The 22,597-nt window shown below is 37.8% G+C and overlaps 1 protein-coding gene across 1 annotated transcript in view; it reads left to right on the top strand.

Annotated features, from left to right (window-relative positions):
• LOC113238599 (NADPH oxidase 5) overlaps positions 1-22,597 on the top strand; it is an 80,308-nt gene that overhangs the window by 46,752 nt on the left and 10,959 nt on the right. The window contains exons 3-4 of the mRNA XM_026475427.1: positions 21,130-21,224; positions 22,235-22,346. Of these exons, the coding sequence (XP_026331212.1) occupies positions 21,130-21,224; positions 22,235-22,346 (207 nt within the window). The remainder of the gene's footprint in view (positions 1-21,129; positions 21,225-22,234; positions 22,347-22,597) is intronic.

Here is a 22,597-nt window from a genome sequence, read left to right as displayed (position 1 = left end):
AGTCAACAAAATTGAGTATAACAAATAAATAATATATAATAAGTACGCATGTCATACAATGTTTCTGTGTTAGATAAGGATCCTTAATTCGGGCGAGTTATATATAAGCTAATAAAAAGTGTCAAATAATATAACAAAAATTTTAAAGTTTGTGTTTAAATTTGTATTTAATTGATATTTTTTAATTTTTTATTTGATATACGATTGATTATTTTGTTGTGAACGAACAAAGACCGAATACTCAGAAAAAATGCCTTCGATCCGGCCGAATTCGAACCGACGTCTTCTAGCAAATCGTGTCAGACGCTATGCCAACTAAGCCACGGAACGAACCAGCGGACCTCAGGAATTTTTCTATGTGCTTGTTTGTTGGATCTTTGTATGTGGTTTTTCAATGACTTTTTAGCTTTTAATGTATTTCGTCACCCACTTAGGTAACTTTACAGCTATCAGCCCTGGCTAGAGATGTTGCTATTAACTGTATATAAATTTGTATTGAATTGATATTCAATAATGTTTGTTATTTACTAAGTTTCTGTTTGGTAAAATTATAATGTTTTGTAAGAAGTCATTGAACAAAAGTTTGTTGTTTACGATGTTTTTTTTTGAGATACACTGAGATTAATAAAACTTAAATTAAAATTTGAAAAAACCGATAGAAAAAGACGCACTAAAAAAGTCAAAGTCTCCGTATGTAAGTCAAAAACTCGTCGGAACCATTCACGAGACCAAACATGATGGTTTTTTTATAACACTAAATGACAGGACGAACAAATCGTGTGCCTGGTAGTAAGCGACACGCCAATTCCTAACAGTTGCAGTGCCACTTAGAGCTATAAATCATATAGATCCTAGGGGCACTGCCACTGCGCCTGGACACCCTGAGAAATACGTTGACAAGTCCCATGTGCCTGTAATGTTCATATTACTGCTTGGCGGCAGAAATAGGTAAGGAATGTGGCAGCACTTCCTTGGACGAACTCTATCACAGGGAGCTCTACTGTTACTAAAGTACTTTATAACTTAAACTTAATTAAAACTAAAATTGAATTTTAAAACAGTCGTTAAAACCCAAAACATGATCCCCTGAAAAAATTTTGGAAAAGCGACCTTTCGCCTTTTTTGTTTTGTAGCACCTGACGAACTGACCAACTGAATATCTGACGGTGAAGATCGTGATGAAACTGCACGTCGCAGAAGGTTCACAAGCTATCACCTTTGTGATCTGTGGTAGAAGCTCTCTAAGTTTTCTAACACCATGTACCTTCGAACTACACACCTAAAAGTGTGTGCGATGTTAAACAACATCCTATTGCATAGAATTATGTAAATGTTCAGAACTGGCAGTTATGTCTTGGTTATTTTTAGTATCGGGTTGCATTCATCGGCAATAAAACACTTAAACTGTCTCCGTGGCTGAACGGTTATCATGCTAGACTGCCACGCAGAGGTCCCGGGCTCTATTCTCGGGCCGGAAGATATATTTGTATGGATATCTATGTATGTGTCCATGGCACCAGCGATATAGGGTTGCCCTAGAGTGGGGCTATGAGTGTGTGCGCATTATTATTATTATTATTTCAGGTAGGGCAACTCCCGCCCGTTGTGAATCTTATTCATCACGATATTCCCTCCACCGTTAGTACTACATAGCATTAAATTAACAAAATATTTTTTTCCTTTCCATTCAAGAGTGGGTCTTTAACAGACATGTGAACTGGCACGGGGCCGACGCCGTGGACTGATGACTAATGACTTAAGCACTTTTGCTTAGAGATAGTATTATTACAGCTTTAAAAACTAATTAGTTTAATTGCTTAATGGTAAAAGGCATAAGCACTCAATAGAAACGATATGTAAGCTTGAATATAATCTTTGTTACACATTTTGTAGGAAAGCCGTTTCCAGTGATATAAGGCTAATCTTAAAGTATGTCACTATAATCAATGCTTTATGTTACTAACAATGTCTGGCACAACCAGATGAAATACCCCGATTCTATTAATTTTCTTGTATCCACTGGTCAATGTGTTTTTTTTCTATAATGCAACAAGTCGTGCGCCTGGTGGTAAGCGACACACCTATCCATAACAGGTGCAGTGCCATTCAAATTCTTTAAATCTTACGGGCACTGCCACTGCGCCCGTCACCCTGACACACAAGTTGACAAGTCCCATGTGCCTGTAATTTCACCAACACCCTTCCTAACTGCTTGGCGGCAGAAATAGGTAAAGAGCTCTAATGCTACTCAATCCCATTGTGACTACACTGAAATTATATTGCAATTATGATAGTATTTGTTATTGTGTTAAAATTTAGTTGCAATGGTAGTTGAGTCTCAAAATAGTGTCAATGGATTGACACTGATGGCATTCATTCATTCAATCATTAACGATTGATGTTGCTTTACTAAAACTACTATGGAAATTACTATGATATCTTAATTTTTATCTCGTTTAATCTGAAATTCGGTCTTCAAATTAAATAAATATAATATTAGTAGATTACATGGTCGACGTGCCATCGACTTGCCACTGAAGAGCAGATAAACAAACGTACAAATGATTTCAAATTCACAGACTTGGAGCTCTGGTCTCAAACTAAAGTATTTCTTGAATTATGAGCCAAAGCAAAGAAAACGACTTTTGGATTCTACTCAGAAAACCCAGTACAAGGGAAAGTCTAAATAAGTTTCTTTCCTACAATGCCAACCACTATTGTCCATCTTTTTTGAAGCGGAGTAAAATGACGTTTGTAGGGTTGCCACTTTTCATATAATTTTAAATAGTTACGTAGTTGTTGTCGATAGTTTTATCGATAAATATTTAAAGAAGATAAAATTTTGCCAGCAATGACTGAATTGTGAATGTTACGATGTTCTAATGATTACTAATTGCGTTATTGCCTTCTTTATTCTTATTTTGACAGTTGATCTACTAGCATCGAAATAAATTTTTATACATATATTTTAACAAGAGTAGCCGGATTAGATTATATATGTTGAATTAAAATGAAAAACTGTAAAATATATATTATATAAAATAAATATGATATATAATAATATATTCTTTATATTTTGCATAAGCGTAGTTCTAAATACAGTGTATCTAAGTATGAACTTACAAAAATTGACACTTCAAATGAACTTGTGCTAAGTAAAAGTCGAACAATGGGTCGAATATGATTCAAATGAAACAAGTTCGGCTATTTACTCCATAAACGTGACCAACATTCAGTCGATAGTCGATAGAATATTTATCGACTGCAATCACTAGCTGCTCGCAAAGTGTTGCTACTTTTGCGCTACGAACTGTCATTTTACTTCGGCTTCAAAAAAGACAGACTATAGGCAACTGGTGGCCAAACAACAATGAAAGTTAGTAACATAATCCAATATTACTATTTTTATTATATATTATATTATATTATATTATTTAATAATATATATTTGGATTATCAAACCAATGATTCTTTAGTGCATTGCTTTAATAGCAGTAGAGCTCTTTGTGAAAGGGTTCGTCCAGGGAAGTACTGCCACCGCACCTATTTCTGCCGCCAAGCGGTAATGTAAGCATTACTGCGTTCCGGTTTTGAAGGGTAAGAGTGCTGGTGAAATTACAGGCAAATGGAACTTGTCAACTTATGTCTCACGGTGACGAGCGCAGTGGCGTAATCTTTGCGATTTAAAGCTCTGCAACTGCTATGGACAGGCGTGTCGTTCACCATCAGGCGCACGACTTGTTCGTCTCGTCACCTTGGTATCATAAAAAAAGACTTGCCAGCAAGTTTAATTGAGGTGCATCAATAAAAAAAATAAAGTTGATGTGCATCGGGCTTTACTAACAAGGTAGACGCGTATGGTGTGGAACAGTGGCAAGCTGTCGCATGCATGGTCACCTTGCGTTCACCTCTCGAGATTGAATGCGATTGGTCAGAGCTGCATGTGGTTGACAGACGCGGACGAGTGAGGTCAATCAGCACCAATGCCTGAAAAATGGGAGGGTCTATAGTACGCACTAATAACACAAACGCAGATTAGTTATACAGGGTGGTGCAATAAGGGTCGATGTATCAACTTTTGGTAAAATAAAAACGTTGATTGAATGAATGAATGGAGTAATCTTAACTGGATTTATTTATCCTGGAGTACAGTTCCAAAGCCGTCGTGATTAAAACATTGTTTATTTCATTTCATCTTACCATGAAGTTTTACCGTGATGTTTTTTTTTATTATAAAATATAAGTGCGAATTTGACCTCCATCTCACCTGATGGAAAGTGATGATGAGGTCGACGATGGAGCATACATACCTAAATAATGCCTATTCACTCTCGCCTTGAAAAGGCCCAAGTTATAACGTTCAGGGAACAAGTCTGCCGGCAGGGAGTTCCACCCCATATCCGTTCGCCATATAAATGTGGAAGCGTAACGCTTCGTGCGAATCTTTAGAATATTCACAACATAGGGGTGGAATCCAAGCTTACGTCTAAACCCCCGGTGATGAAAAGGGGAAGGCGGAATTAAATCGTGTAATTCCATCGCACGCTCTCCGTGATATATCCTGTAAAATACCGATAAGCAGGCAACTTTACGGCGGTGTTCAAGACTCTGCAGCTTCGCCTCCACTAATTCCAAGTCACCTATAAGCCTCTTGGCAAGGTTGTCAATTGAATCCAAAGTGGCCAGTTAATATGTAGCAGAGCCATTCCAAAGGTGGCAGCAGTACTCCATACACGACCGTTTTTGTGCTTGGTACAGCTGAAGTAACTGTCCCGGTGTAAAGTAACGCCTCACCCTGGAAAGGATCCCAAGAAAATATATCTTTAATGAATACAAAGAAAAGTTCCCGTGATCTGATTCTTTGTTAAGAGCAGCGGTCCCGGTGTGACAAAAAACGCGGTCGAGTCCAATCAGAATGTGTTGTTCGACCTTTGTATCAGCAATAAAATATTGGTTTCTCATTAAAAATTTTGTAGGGGCAACCATTTTAGTTATAGTGAAAATTTTATGCATTTGCAACAATGATTTAGAATTCGGTAGAGACGGCATTAGTGTAGATTTTGACCTTCATGTACGTTTTGTCATAAAATAAATTAGTTAAAACCTATTTTATGCAATTAATGGAGTACCATAAGCAATATCCCCCCAATAGTTCCCCCAATGATGGAAAGAAAATGGAAAGTAGAATTAAATAGTACAATTCCATCGCACACTCTCCTCTCCATGATATATCTTATGGGTATCTGCGAGTCAAGTCCTTGAAGGAACGATTACATATAGCCTACCTCATAGGTGATTTAGTATTTTTGTATCTTTTTGCATTGCATTTGCCGCTCTAGACTTAGGGATAAGTAATAATAGTGTGTAAAAGTGTACCAGGCATCATGTATTGTCTAGAAATATACCATCAACAGAACGACTTTTGATTGGATTTGGTGACGTCATCACAACGTTAGAGAACACTTCACAATTCTAAATAGAGAACCACCGTAAGACTCAGACATGTTAACTAACTACACTGGTTTGCTTTATTCTTATTAAATACGTTAATAAACATATTATATTGTATACTAATACTTATACAATATAATATTAAATACTTTAATAAAAATGAGGTCAACGAGGGTAGTTGCTCGCCGACGCCGCCTGCGCCCGCAGCCGTACTGAGTGATCGGGCTGCCAGGGCTTTGGCGCACTGTTTCCGTCCGTGACTCGACGGAAACTGTGCGCCATAGCACTGGCGGAATCCCATGAATAAGGACCATGGACTGGTTCGAAACATGTCGGGTAAAAATTTGCAATCGTGTTATCTGTTACTTTAGTTAGTACCCTTTTTTTTCTATCGGATACATTTCGGGGAGTGTGCGTAGGAACTTTTCAATTTAGTTCCACCCTCACCGTTCCGCCTTCGGTCGACTAGAAGGTCCAGAACACACCATCCTTATGTCGTTGACATACCGCCCATTCGCACTAAGCACTTTGCTTCCTTCTTTTTGATGCGTGGGGCAAAGGAATGGAATACTCTAATCTGTGTTTCCCGAAACGTACAATTTGGGGGTATTCAAGGCTAGATTGAATAGGCATTTTTAGGCAAACGCGTCCTATCGTCGCTTAACATCAGGGGAGATTGCGGCCAAGCGTATGTCTATTATATATTAAAAAGAATTCTTAGAAATTCTGCAAGATGGCGAAGGTTCAATCTGTCAGACTCATATGAAATCACCGTTACTTATTATAATGACCTAATAGTTACGTAAACTGTACATAATGTACATGAAATTGTATAATTATACCACACGAGCTCTCACCACACCTGCGCAAGATTAATGTTGTCGATCGTAATTATAGTTCGCGCGTGATCTATGGCCAATGATCGATAAATTGATATATAGATCGTTTCAATGGCAATGTAGAGATTGCTGGCTGCTGTTGCTGTTGATTTATTGTTGTTGAGATTGTCATTTGTTTTTTAATGAACAATGATGCGCTTATACGTTTTTAGGGTTCTGTAGGTGTTTGTTGAAGAAAATTAAAAACTGGACTTTTAAAGAGATACCAAATATATAGACAGCTGGAGATAGAGATATCTCAGGAAGCTTTGCAGGCACTACAACGCGAAACGATTTGTTTTACTATACCAAGTGCCAGGACAAGCAAGCCGTGCGCCTGGTGGTAAGTGTCACACCTGTCATTGCTACTTCACCCATCACCCTGACACATAAGTTGACAAGCACCGTATGCCAGTATTTTCACCAGCACCCTTACCATTCAAAACCGGAACGCAATAATGCTGACTTTACTGCTTGGCGGCAGAAATAAGGTGGCAGTACTTCCCTGGACGAACTCTTTCACAAGGAGCTCTACTGCTACTAATTATAAATAAACCGTTTTCCCACTGATCTACAGCTCATTTTTCAATGTATAACATTATAAGTCTACAGTTCTTCTTTTCCTAGCTGTCAGGGCTGTGAAAGATGAAAAAGACCCGAAGAGACCCGATAATGAAGTGCTAAAACATAGAAAATGTACTCAGTAGTTTTTTAATTATAACAAGATAGATTTAAAAGCACCATCTAATTTGCGCAACACGTTACGACTGGGCGACCTCCCAATCCGATTGGCCAATTCATACGTGGAAAATTATTTTATTGGTCGCAATAAAATCTAGTAGCACCAATCATGTGATTAATCATTGATCGATTGAACAAATGTTGTGAAAGTGTCTGACATTACATACTCAGGCGCTTATAAATATTGTGCAGTGTACCGTAATATAGCCGTGGTAGCCTAATGGTCTGACTTATCGCCTCTCAAACAGATAGTCGTAGGTTCGAATCCGGGAAACTGAGTTTTTCGAAATTTATGTGCGATGTTTTAGTCATATTTATTTATTATATACTTATACTGCCTCTGTAGCCGAACGGTTACCATGCTGGTCTGCCACGCGGAGGTGCCGGTTCTCGGACCGAGAGAAATATTAATTTGTATGGCCTGCATATATTTTTCTTGTGAGTTTGGATGTAATTTGTGGTTGGCTATGTGTGTGTCCATGGCACCCGCAGCTCAGGATTTCCCTAGTGTGTGCGTGCGTTATTAGTGTACGCATATACAGTTCACTGCTGGGTATGGCTCTTCAGAGAAAGAACTCTTTCTTTAAGTACCTTCGACTTCGGTTATTACGGTGTATTATTATAGTGCCTTGCTATTTGTAACAAACCCGAGGGCAGACGCTAGTCATAAAAGTATCAAAGCTCACATGTCACATATGAAGTCATTACGGCCTACCCTTTGTTACACGACCTCGTTGGATCTAGATCACGTTGCACAAGCGCAAAATCATGGCTTAATAGATCATGGCAGTAAGTATAGATCATTCGTTTTCATATGTATATTATCGTGATGTCAGGATTGGAGTTTTGTTTTATGAATGTGTGACTTCAATGTACAGTGCTCTGCATGCTCTGCAGCGGGACGTGTATGGTACTCAAAATATAAATAAATAGTTTGGCTCTTCTAGTGTCTGTACCCACCTTTTCGGCACCTTTATTTATTTATTTATTTGTTCATAAAAACACAATGCAAATGGACTGTCACAACTATAACGCTTATATGCTAATTACTAATACATTATTATATTTACAATGAGTTTCATCGGTTTTGAAAACAGATTATTGTTATTTTAATTACAATCTCAATTGCGAATTTTTATTACAATTTTATAAATTTTTTATATTTTTTACATTTTGAATATTATTATATTATTTTTTATCTACATAACACTCATGTTGATATTAACATATATGTATACCACATAAACTTCACAATGTTTTTGCTATTGATGCACCGCAAAGCGCTGTCCTCGAAGGTGGTGGTTGAAAATCAGTGCCTTGCTTTTGGACTTTCGCACTGAGGCACGACCTATTTGGCTTGCTGCAGCACACGCAACTTCTAGATCATTATATTAGAATTTGGCTTTTTTTAAAAATAAAATGTTTCTTTATTTAGCTTTAAACCAATTTAACATTACATTAAAAAACATTTGTATTTAATTTTATTAAACAGAAATTTATTCACAATTAAGAACGAATAAATTATTTTTTTCGTAAGAAAAAAAAACATTTACATCTTTTACGTACTATGGCGAAAAAATCTATTCTATACACAACAAACATGCCACTACACCACCAGGGAAGCCGCTGCCGGAGAGCCGTCAGTCTGTTCAACAGTGTCTTTACTAAAAAAATAACGACTTACGGGGTTCATTCTTTCATAATGTGTTTCATCGTGTTCTATATCACTTATTACAAGAGATTAAGGGTTGTGTTTCCGAATGTACTCTTATCTTGACTATAGTTAATTAGGATGTCAACACATTTCACGATGCGGAATCACATTAGAAAAAAGTTTTTGTCCGAACGCATTTGACGTAGGTTGCGATGCACGGCTGAATGCAACCGAAGATTATCTTTTACATCTGGTGGCTTAGATGGCCGGTCAGCGGCTTAGACGGCTGATCGCCTTAATGTGACAAGTGTGACATGATCGGCTCAGACCTCAATGTCTCTAAATGTAGTGGTTCCCTTAAAATAAATATATGGAAGATATACATATAGGAAGATTAGTGGAATAAAGATAAATTACTAACATGACAACTTAATAAACACAAGATTAATTACCATTCAAGCATCGCTTTCACAATAGCGTCTTAACTTAATCTTAACAATAACAGCGACCATCCATCCGCAAACATTTGTATGGCCTACATCTATTTCTCTCGATAATTTGGGTGTAATTTGTGGTTATCTATGTGTGCGTCCATGGTACCCGCAATACAGAGAGGGCGTAAAAAAAATAGAAAATACACTCAGTCATACGTATGGAATGTTTTTCTTTATACTAGCGTTAATAAAGAAATTGATTGGACCTTTATTACGATTTGACGATCGTAAAAATAACAATTCTAATTTAAAATCCAATGCGGTGCTGTAAGTCGGTTGAAGGTGACTGCAGTGCCTCAACACAGTTCCCCACAGTGCCCCTTGTGTCCTAACTCGGAGAAGTTATACGACATACGACACGATAAGAAGAAGAATGCGGTGTTCTCAATACGTCCATAAAAAGACAAATGCATTATCCAGTAGGGAAGAAGGCATTATGACAATTAATGGCAATTTGCTCATTATACTATCTTTCTTTTGCAAATCGAGACTGTTTGAATGATTGCTTTACGAGCTTTGTGTCAATCCACTTTCACCACACTGCTGAGCACGGGTCTACTATAGTGGTAAAAACCCCTAATTGGTGAAGTTTTATGAATTCCTTTAAGGCTGCTAATATATGGATTGCACGTCTGCAGTTAATGCGTGCAGTCGTGTTTAATCGCAGTTTAAACTTCGAGATTAAGCGCAGTCGAGACACCGACTGCATACATCAGAGAGTAAGCGTCAACAGCTAGCGTCTGCTGTACGACGTTATTACGACGTAAAGTACGTTCATGAAAAACTATCAGTATTTTAGCCGAAATACGTCCACTGCTAGACATAGACCTCCCCTGAAGGTCGCCCCAGCGACCGGTCTTGCACTGCTTGCATCCAGCGGTTTTCCGCAACCTTCACCAGGTCATCGGTCCACCTTTTGAGTGGTCTGACCAAGCGGCGTCTTCTTATTCTTCTCAAGAACTATCTAACCTTATCTGTTGTCTGTTCTACGAGGAATGTGCCACGTTCACTGCCACTTAAGTTTTGTAATTCTTTGGGCTATGTTGGTTACTTTCTTTAGCGGATATCCTCATTTCTGATTCGATCTCGCAGTGAAACTTCCAGCACATACCATTGCCCTTTGGGTTATCTTGAATCTTCTTATCAGGTCGACAGAGAGCGACCAAGTCTCAGTGCCGTAATTCATCACTAGGAGTCATCACTGTGTGTGTACACACTGGTCAAAGATTTTTGCCTTAAGACACTGTGGTGTTTTGGATAAGAAGATATAGTTTGACTTCCCGAACATGACCCAGTACAAATGTATAAAAACAAACAATGTAAAAATTATACTGAAGTTATCACTTTAAGGGTAGGTAAAGATAACTTTGTCGATGTACGGACAACGGCACACCAGACTACACATTTTTGTTCGAAAATCGCCTCCAGTGCAACGGAACAAGATTCGTCAATGTGTAGCTTGATGTGCTGGCGTGTGTACATTTCCTTTTAGGTCTTTAACGATTTCATCCTTCCACCGGTATCTTGGACGGCCGACAGGACGATGACCCACAGGTTGCCCCAAATACGCTCTTTTGGTAACTCGATCCTCTCCCATTCTTTCCATAGGTCCTAGCCAGCGAAGACGAGTGAGAAGAGACTTTATTTCCCCGATTATGTTCGGCTCAGACACTAGTTCTTCTATCTCTCTATTGAATCTTGCTTTGCCGAAGTACGTAACATTTTTTTAACCGTCTTTTATCTATTTATATGTAGACAATAGATAATTTAACCCGAATTCATCAGTACTTTTTCTTTCTCGCCTCACTATCTCAACATACGTTATTAACTAAAAACGAACGAGCCGTTATTGATGTGATTTTATTGTTCTGTCACACGACGTGATAGATGATGTTAGATAGAACTATTCATTTGTTTATCTCGTGGATTGGAAAGTATAAAATGCCATGTGCCGAAGGTGTTGAGAAACGCGGTTAATTAATGCGCACGATAAATATTAAGTTACTTATAATACAAGTTAATTTTGGTAGCAGTAGAGCTCCTTGTGAAAGAGTTCGTCCAGGGTAGTACTGCCACCTTATCTATTTCTGCCACCAAGCAGTAATGTCAGCATTACTGTGTTTCGGTTTTAAAGGGCAAGTGTGCTGGTTACTGTCACATGGGACTTGTCAAGTTATGTCTCAGGGTGACAGTGACCCTAAGATCTTTGCGATTTAAAGCTCTGAGTGGTACTGCAACTGTTACGTATAGGCGTGTCGCTTACCACCAGGCGACTTGTTCGTCCCGTCACATTTAAACAACGTTTCGGACCTTTTATAAGTGCCATGTAAGTCACGGCTTACTAAGACGTTGGTTTGAAAAAACGAATATAAGCGATTTTTTTTAATTCGAAAAAAGTTTCATTTCCTATGTGTAACAATCGCGAAACCTTTTTTTGACAGTCTGAGTATGCAAAATGATTCTCAGATGAAAAGGACATTAAGGTCATTATAAAAAAGAAAGAAAACAACATTTATTTGGACTGATGTTCTTGTGAGAAATATAAAGTAAATCTTAATAGATAAACATTAAGATACTTACACGCAGCATTTACCGGGTGCAAACAAGTACAATGTCGTTATACAGTTTAGTAAGCTGTACATCTTGGAATTTGGACCGTCTAACTATAACAACATAAAGTTGAATTTAAATTTTAAGTATAATACTAATGAAAGATGTGGTCAACAGCGGAAAAAGAATTAAAAACTCAAAAATGACTGAAACAAAAGCAAAAACTTTTATATCGCAATGATACTTACTTATTACATTTACTGCTAGTTCTTTTACTCTGCAACCACAGCAAGGCGCGGCCGGTAGTCTACTGAATATAAAAATGTCCATTGATATGACAATCAGTCACTGATTGATTGTGCACCTTTGCATAATGCGGTCCAATTGTTGCATATACCTCTATTACATATGACAAGGCTGTTTTGGTTTGATTCTAGAAAAAAATTCAGACTTTATAAACATATGAGCAATTATATGTAACTTACTTATTCGAAGTCGACGATATGATAATTTTGTTACATTTAAATTTGTATACAACCTGTGTTTCCGTAAATAAGTTATGGAAACACAGGTTGTATAATTTATGAATCATATAATGGTCCCGTGTTGGGAACACACAAAGACCTGCATGAAGAATTATTAATAACTGAATAAATGAATGAATGAAATACTCTTTATTGCACACAAAATTATAGTGATATCATGGAACAGCTACATAAGTAATTATAAAAATAGTAAGTTAATGTGCAACAGGCGTCCTTATTGTTATGTAGCAATTTCTTCCAGGCAACCTTAGGATAAAAGTTTGGGATATATGAAAGGGGTACACCAAAGAATGTTTTCAAAAATACACTATAATGGATCATGTTAATACACAACAATAAATAATATTAAATCTCGTCTATGACATTTTTGTAGAGGAGAAATGACAATAACAAGATAAATACAGGAGATAAATAAAGGAACAGTGCAAATAAGACGAAACTTAGGAATTGAGGAAGTGATCACACGAAGCGATACGTTGTTTGAAGAATTTAAGAGAAGGGGATTGTCGAATAGATTCTGGGAGGTAATTGCATAGACTGATCGCAGATTAATTAATTACTTACCATTCAAAAATTGATTTTTTTTTATGATATCGTGTGATAGAACCAACAAGTTGTGAACGGAACCTTTTGTACAGGAGACTGGGAAAACGACAGTCAAGGACAGTCTCAGTCAGTTTTTATTTCTCATAATATAAATGTAACCATTTTAAACAAAAAAATACTTTTTTGTCAACTTATATTACATTTTCATAAATATACTGTGGTGCTTGTGTAAGAGTTTAATTTAATTAAATTTCTCTGAAAGACACTCGAGGGGGCCAGATTGTAAATTGCCCTAACCGCACGTTTCTGCAGGACAAAGATTATATTCTGGGCATCTAGTAAAAGGTACAGGGTGGTCTAAGCCACAACTGAGGCAGATACATATCTGTGCAGTGTAGAATTCTTTGGTTAACGACGTCATCGGTCATAGCTTTACGGCACGCGTCCGCCCTGCAGGCACGAAAGACGTACTTCATCTATTACTTGGTGCAGTACGTAATGGAGGCAATTGCTGCTCGTTGGGATAATTGAAAATAATATACGTAATGACTCAATCCACGACTGCCGTTATATCCATTAGTATCAGAAGTGGCAAAAGTGTGTTTGAATACTATAGCATAGGACGTAGCTCAGGTAGCGCAGCGAGAGGTACTGTAAAATATAAACTGGTATTATCTTCACAAATAGATATTTATTACGTATTTTACATATTGATTCATGGAAGCTTCTTCTAGAACTGCCAAGATGTTCTTCTTTTTTCTATTCTATGTTTTAAATACATTCCAAACACAAATCTATATTCATTCAGACAGTATTTCTACTCATAGAGTAGAGTCTAGACTACATCCCTCTTCCTCACAACTGAAGAGGTGAACATCCCTAGCTGGTGCCCTACCTATGATAGCAAGTTACATAAGTGATCAGCCTTTACTATAGGCTAGCCACATACTGCACGGAAGCTACTACTTTACCAACAAGCAAACCGCGGAGGAGGCTGTGGCTTTAGTCTGCCAAAAACCTATTCTTCTCACAATATAATTAACTTTACTCAACCGATCTACTACCCTACACGGCCCTTTAAACAATCTAGCCAACTTTACACTTCTGTTGGAAACCCTCCTAGGACAATATAACATTACCAAGTCTCCCGGCTGATACACAATTACTTTTGCTTTCTTATCATAATTTCGCTTCTGTTTTATCTGCGCCCTCACTATTCGTTCTTTAATAACATCGATCAACGCTGCTTGTTTTAAAATCTTAAATTGCAAGTTCTCCGCAACATTGATACATTTAATCTTCAATTCCATATCTGAACCACATAAGGATTCTCTACCGACCAAAAACATATATGGTGACACCCCGGTACTACTGGTTACTAGAATTGCACGCGAAACACACCAATGGTAACACGCTACACCAATTCCTTTGTTCACCTTCTATATATTTCGTAGTGTACTTTTAGAGACAGAGCGAAGAATAGCGTGTAAGCTAGCCTTTGGGAAAAGAGAATGCAGAAGATTCGAGTCCCCAAGATTTATTGTAGGAGATGATAAAAAAGAAAAAAGAAGACCCAACAGAGTCTATATAACTAAATATTTATATTTAGCAGTAGAGCGCCTTGTGTAAGAGTTCGTCCAGGGAAGTACTGCCACCTTACCTCTCTCTGTCTCTGTCGACAAGCAGTAGTGTGAGATTTTTTTTATATCTAAAGCTCTCAGTGGCACTGCAACTGTTATGGACAGGTGTGTCGTTTACCATCAGAGACACGACGTGTTCGTCCCATCATTTGGTATTATAAATAAAAAAAATAGTTTAATATTAATCGACGTGAAATTTTATAGTAAGGAAATGACGGTGGTTTGTGATTTATGGCCACGTCCTCTCGTTTCTAGAATTTTGATGGTAGTGAATGCTGAAGGGAAAGGAAATTCGAGAAAGATTCAAAATTTTAAAAATAAATGACCAGGAACCGGAAAAGAGGATGATAAAAAGATTTGATGATGATAAAGGAGGTCAACACCGTAAACAAGTGTAACAAATAGCGTTGTAGTATGGAAGATGACTTAATGACCATGATAGAAAAGGGAATACTTTAGTGGTTTGGTGACATGGAAAGGATATGTAATAGTGGAATGAAAACATACGTAGAAGGCAACGTGTGGAAAATTCGACCTTAATGTACCTCAATCAGATTGAAAATGTCCTTATAAAAGGCCAAATCAACAGTAACAAAAAAAATATATTAAGTCTGATGCGAATGGGGTAGCGAAATGGTTTCTGTCATGTACTAGAACCATATTGAATTTCTATCTCGCGGGCCCATTGATGTTTGTTGTGGTTTTCCTTCCTCTATAGCGAGCAATATTGTGTTTAGTAGTAAACATTCACTAATGGACGTAACTTAGGAATTGAAGTCAAAGATACATGCCGCTGTAGGGATTCGAAATGGAGGCCTCATATTTTAGAAGTAACGGTTTTCCCACTGGATTACGACTGTCGACCTCTCTCACCGTGTAAAACAAAGTTCCAGACATTTACATTTATACTATACGGCAGAAGAATAAATTCAAATTACTATCTACGATTAAAACGATTATAGAACTCAATTTTCTTCACACTTTTTCTATACCAAGTCTTCAATGTTGAAAAAATTATGTCATAATATAAACTCATGTCGTTAAATAATCATAAAATACGATAATACATTATCAAAAACACGTTCTCACGTCAAACCCATCAAAACGTACACGCAACACGATCTACGATCAAACCAGATAATCTACTGTGGCCGGATATCGTGACAAAACTTACCACTTCTGGCCGTGTTTGTGGATGTTTGTGGTTGCCACAGGTACACGTATGCTCTCACGCCCTCGCATTTGCTTGTACTTACAATGTTATATTGGGAATACACGCAGGCCATAAGAATGAAATACAAGTGAACGAACATTTAGGCATCTTTATTATTTTAATTTTTTTATATACTAAGGAACTTGTGTTAGTCGACGTTTTCCGTGGATTTTCCTTATAGGGTTCTGGTTCCACAAGGTATATCCAATCGATGATGCCTTTATAAGGCGATATTAAATATAAAAGATTGGAGGTGTTAAACGACAGACGCGGAATCACGCGCGCGGTAGCGGAGACGCAGATTTGCGTCAACGCGCAGCCGCAGTTTAATCTGCGCGGGGGCAGCGGTCTAGCGCAGCGGCCCCACGCCACTCAAAGTACTCGCTTTGTAGTTGATCGCTGTAGTGATTGCACGTGTAGCTAATATCCTTCTTTGACAAGAATGGTTAATAATACAGAACTCATTCCGGACGCTGCAGTTATACTGTCGATTGTTTTTGTTTACTCAAATAAAAAGACACCGAAGATAACATTCTTCAACTTCATTACAAAGATTTAAGAAAATATGGAGATAAAATCCTTTGATTATTTGTTAGGGAACGTCCGAATGACAATTACTGGAATAAGACACAAATTGATTAAAAATCTGCGCGGTAGGGTGGAGTACAGTGTGCCATTCCGTGCGGTTCGCCGCGCCCCTCCGCGCGGGGGCGCGGTAAAACCGCGCGGAGAAGAGTCGTCAGTGTGTTCAACGGCGTGTGTTTTCCACACAAACTGAGTTACTTCAGTACAACGTTAAAAAACGCAGCTCCGCGCTCCGTCGCGGGGCGCGGTGCAGTGTGTTAATCGCCTTATCTGGTTATATTTTAAATTTATAATACACATGCCACACTGAAGAACCCTTGACTAAGCTTTAGTTTCGAACCGACTGTGATAAAGCGTTAGATTCATAGCAAAGTTCTAAAATAAATCACTCGACAATTAATACAATTTCAATAACAACATGCGTGTTTTAGATAAACATAAAAATGGTTCCACGCCATCTAGCGGTACCTACTAAAACTACATACATTGATTAATGTTTATGTTAATAGACGTTATAACAGCCAACGTGGATACATTGACGCAAAGCATTGAAGTTATGTCTTTTCAGGTTAGTGTTGCCCCTTTTAAATGAAATTCAAAAGTTCGACTGAAAATTATTGAAAACCTTTGAACTGTAGCACTGGTCAATTCCAGTTTTTTTTAAAAATCTAAATTTATTTCATAGGAGCAGACATAATTTACAAAAGCAGGTAGAGACCCTTGAGAAAAATATATAAATTCACATTTGCTCGCATAATCAATTAGAAAATTTGTTTTAAAAGTCATAGGCAGAAACACGTGGTAAGTGCTAAACTTATTCTTATAGATATTGTCGATTAAATACGCAAAAACTGCGTTAACTTTTAGAGAAAAGTTTTTGTTTCACCATTATTTTAAACATCGTAAATGAAGATATTGAATATCAACAAGAATCACATTACAGAAGCACGTTTATAGCACAGTAAACATAATTATGACTTTGTGAAGACGACTTAAGGAACAGCCGGTGCTGAGGGGACATCACTACATTCTTAAGTCGATTTTATTGTGATGCTCCATCTGTACTCATTCTGATTCCGTTGTGTATAATAAGACAAATTCACGAACATAGTTACTTACTCAGAACATTTCGAACATGCTCAATAATTATAAGGTTCACCAACCTTCACGTCGGTATGTATAACCCACGTTGAACACATAGAGGTCGCTGGAGGCACATTTCTAGCCCCGATACGTTTAAAGCGATTATGCTAACAGCTATCATTTATCGGCCGACTAATTGGGTCGTGTGTAACGATTATTATAAGGTTCTCTATACGCGTGACTGATGTCAGATGAAAAGTTTTGTAGATGATGAAATCATAATACGTGTTGAGTTATTTTATAAAGTCTTTCTTTAGTTACTTGAGCTTATTTGAAAGATTAAAAAGAAGTTATGTTTAAGTGTGATTTTTTTATTTAAAGTTGATTAGGTTACTTAATGAAAGCCCAGTGAAAGAACGGCTAGATGTAGACTTGGGTTCCACCCCTTATGTTGTTAAAATTCCAAGGCACGAAGCGTTAAGTTTCCACATTTATATGGCAAACGGCTATGGAGTGGAATTCCCTGCAGACTTGTTCCCTGAACGGTATAACTTAGACCTTTTAGGCGAGAGTGAATAGGCATTATTTAGGCGTGCATGCTCCGTCGTCGACCTAACCGTCACTTCCCATCAGGTGAGATAAAAGTCAAATGCGTACTATATGTCATAAAAAAGAACGTTTGTTTCTCAATTTCAGAAGTGAACGTCTCGAATCCCTTTGGATCTTGTATTTATCCTTATAACTTACCAAACTATAATGGAGAAGAGCTTTGTTTCATTAACCAATAGCATTTCTTTATTTCAACCAATCAACGCAGCCGCGTCATAATAACACAACACTATTGGCTGATGAAACACAATTCATCTGTACTTCGGTTTGATGATGGCGTGATGGCGCTGTTTCTGTTTCTGATCCGTAATACAACCAGAGCCACCGGGCTCTGGTTGTATTACGGATCATATTCTAGTGATAGTGATATTGTTATGATGATGATAAGTAATGATAGTGATAAGAATTAAGGCGAAAGGAGCCTTAAAAGCTTTATTGGCTCTATAAAATTATCTCCCACCTTGATAATACTGAAATTATGCACACGTTATAATAATATGTTGTACATGTCCTAGGTCTAGATCCGTGTTAGTATGACCTAAGCTGTGCCCTAAGAGTGTAGTGTTTAGTTATATATTGGAATTTAGGTTTCCGAAGAAATCTTTAATGACATTTTGCTAGGTAAGAAAATTATCAACATTAAAAGACTTTTTGTCATGGATCTTTTCGAGGAAGGAGAACGTTGAGAACCGTTGTAGCCCATCTCCTGGATATTTCCCATAGCCGCTGATTACGACACCTGTAAAAAAGTATCGAGTGGTTTTAATAAAAAAAAATTACAAGATGCCGAATACACAATCAAATTAACTGAAGTTCTCAATTAAAAGCAAATAGGCTCAATTTGAAATTTTATTCGTCGGTTAAGCAAATAGAAAGTTCAAATGATTTTGTGGTCAAGAGGTGTCGCAGCTGTCACTTGATTGTTAATAGACAGTGAAATGGCGGTTACGTAACGCCTGTTTGCATGTTATATTAATTATTAATTGCTTCTAAGAGTGGAAGCCCAGTGGGGGAGCGTATGTTATCCAACTGAGAGGTCCATACTTAATTTACGTCCCACTGTTGGGCACTGGTATACTCTCTCATAGTCCGCCACGCTGGCCCAACGTTAGGGACTTCACAGGTTTTCCGACCGCTGTGAACCTTCTTCGGCGTACAGGTTTTATTATAATGTTCACCTTCACCGAAATGCTCATGGTTAATTTTCGCTTATGGCCCCGCAACGTAGGCCGTATAATTATTCCTCCCGGCTCGGAAATCGAACTCAGGACCTCTGCATGGTAGTCCAGCGTGGCAACAGTTCAGCCACGAAGGCAGTTGATATTACGCACATAACTCTCGAAAAATTCAAGATGCATGTCCGGATTCGAACCTACGACGCTCTCTTTCCTTTTAGGTAGCCAGTTATCACGGCTTTTTACATTATGGTAACAAAAATTCACTTCCTATATAAATTTGGCGTCAAGCGGAACAGAGTTAATTTAATCGAATAAACACTTCACGTATCTCAACACAGTCCGTCTCAAATCCGACAAATGATTTAACACGGTCGCGCGTCACCTACGCCTCGTTAACCCCACCGCCGGGTTATTCCCAGTTGATCCCTTGGGGGATCCGTTTTATTTCATATTTTTTTCTATTGCATCAGATTTCTAATGCAGGGGCTCAACAATAAATATTAATATTTTATTCCCACCTGATACCCTGGCACTTACAAGTTTATTTTTGGTAGGTACTGTGATACAGTCAACAAGAAAATATATTTGATGGTTGTACTGTATTTTATTTAGCGTATTATGTCTGTGACAATTAAAACATTAAACTTAGATTGTAAATATTACTTAAGACTTATTTTTGTTACTTGTAACTTGCAATGTCAATATTAATTACTTACCACAAAAAAATTTGATTGTTGCGATAATTATAACATTTGACCACAATTGCTCAATAAATTTCCTTTTCTCTTGACTGTAGTTACCTTACAAAACAGTGAGGAAATCCGTTAGGATTTGCAAAATTTAGAGGGGATCAGATGGGAATAAACTTCACCGCCGCTCGTTTCGGCCTAATGAACATTAAACGGACATTATCTTGACATCTCTGTCTGAGAGCACGCTCATTCATCATTAGTTCTATTTTGTTCTATTTTGGGTTTCATATTTCGTTTGTAGATTGGTGTTAGTCCAGAGGGAGAACGGGTGCTTTTAGATCAACAATTTCAATTCCAATAGCGGCATGTAGCCAAACTGGCTTTAATTTCTAGGTTACGTACATTTATGAATTTTTAGTAGCAATGCCTGCTAACAGCCTAAAGATAAGACACTCGTGCTCAACAGTGGAAGACAATAGGTTAATGATAAGGCTGATTACAGGCAGCACGCAGCAGTGTATGAAGGTGTGTAAACATGCAAGGGCGTTACAACTGTGGCACCGCAGCGGCCAAGGTACCTTTGTTACGCGGCGCCGTGTGTAATCAGCCTTATGATCACATTTAAACAGTGTCTAAGATACCTAACTCAAAAATAACCCCTTCATTGAAGATACGAGTATCGGCTGAAAAGTAATCACTTACGACCATTCGAAAATACGAATAATGCTGGTCATTATCGTGACATTCCTTGTTTGTTTTTTTCAAAATTAGTGACGCTCTTTTATTTATTACAAAATGGCCGCCTCTCGTGTGAAAGGTTTTCACATGAGAATTAAAAAAAAACCAAGTCCTTACATAATGGGTTTTCAATTTCATAGTAACTGCACCTTCAAATAAAGCAATTTTTTCGTATCCAAATCGCTTATGTTTGGTTTTTCAAGTAAATTATCGATTTGTCCCCTTTACAGGTCATAATTTATAGTCACGGGTGATAGATCAATCGATTGATCCAAAAAATAGTTTTATATTCAATGTGTAACCAATAGAACTCGATACGTAAGTGCACCTGTCAAAGAAAAAAAATGAGGGTAGAATTACTTCGAATTGTTTATAACACGTATGGATCAATTACAAATAAAGTTAACAAAGGAATTAAACTAAGTTATTACTGTATGAAAACGTAGTTTGTTTAAAGAAATCACAGTGAAATGGATTGAAAATGTACATATTTATCTCTCTATTTGAAAGTTTGGTGTTGTGATGTTTCCAGGATCTGCTGGAGAGGATCTTCCGACTTTTCGACGTCGACAGGCAAGACCACTTGGTGCAGGAAGACTGGGTCGAGTTCCTCAAAGAGAGAATTACGTGAGTAATTAATTTATGTAAATTTATTTATCAAGTTTGACCAAAATTTTGTGACAAATACTATAGTGACTTACTTGGTACTTGGTGCAACGGGTCTTGGTGCTGGTGTCCGCAACTCGACGACAAAGCGCCTATTTTTTAGTGAAATGGAATTTTACTTAAGAGCTATAACTTAATGTCTGTGATCATAATGGAACTATGGTAGGTTATTATGAAAGATAATAAATAGTAAAAAGCAATTTCACTGCCTCCGTGGCCAAACGGTTACCATGCTGGACAGCCACGCAGAGGTCTCGGGTTCGATTCCCGGGCAGGTAGAAATATTTGTAAGGCGTAAATTTATCTCTCGTGAATTTGGATGTAATTTGTAGTTGTCAATGTGTGTATCCATGGCACCCGCGACGCAGGGTTTCCCTAGAGTGGGGCTATGAGTGTGCGCGTTATTATTACTAAGTAGCCGTCCCACTGTTGGACACGGGGGTCCTTTAAGGAGAGGTTTTAGAATTTTGTCGATGAATGCCGTTTGGTACTGGTAGTACGTTTGGTGCCGTGTACCAAAACGTCGCTGCAGGAACCCAAACCGTTAACTTTTCATTAGGTTACCGCCTCTATTAATCATAATATTAAAATATTTAATACTAATATTAAATTTTAGTAGTGACACATCTGAACTTGTAACTTATTAAGAGGCAACAAACCTCAACAAACAAAACAAAAAACTACACCCTTTTTGTTCCAGTCCCGTTTCGTTTCAAAATTACATAGATTTACGACAAAAAAACCCTAGTACTTTTTGTACGTTTCTTGATATACCAATTGCCCTGTCTGCCCAAATTGCGGGGGAATTCAAACAAAATTCTTAAGATGATAGGCGATAGGTTGGACGCCCTACTCTAGAGGTTCACTCAACTTCAAGTCCTGGGAGGTCTGTGATCTTAGCAGGTGTGATGTAGTATCTATCTCAGCATTTTTTATTTGTATTTTATTCTTGTTTATTGTTATGTCAACAGAGACGACAAGCAAATCGATTTCGTGGAACAGGTGGAGAGCGTGGCGTACGTCCTTTGTGGCAGCGGGGTCATCACACTTGACATCTTCCAGCACATACTGCAGAATAAAGTGGTAAGTTATAAATTTAGTCAGAGCTCCAAAAGTTCTACAACACTTTACACTTTGACGTGTGTTTCAATGCAGCACGGCATTTTGCTTTGGGGTAATGCCGCCGATATCAATAAAATCTTGGGCCTGCAGAAACGTGCGGTTAGGGCAATTTACAATCTGGGCCCCAGAGTATCTTTGAGAGATAGGTAAGTTTAAGGAAATTAACATTCTTACACTAGCCTCACAGTACATTTATGAAAATGTAATTTATG

This window comes from Hyposmocoma kahamanoa, unplaced genomic scaffold (assembly GCF_003589595.1).
Source record: "Hyposmocoma kahamanoa isolate Upper Pololo Valley unplaced genomic scaffold, ASM358959v1 97, whole genome shotgun sequence".
Classification (NCBI taxonomy): Eukaryota; Metazoa; Arthropoda; class Insecta; order Lepidoptera; family Cosmopterigidae; genus Hyposmocoma; species Hyposmocoma kahamanoa.
Note: the sequence above shows the minus strand (reverse complement) of the source record. Positions and strands in the feature narration are given on the sequence as shown.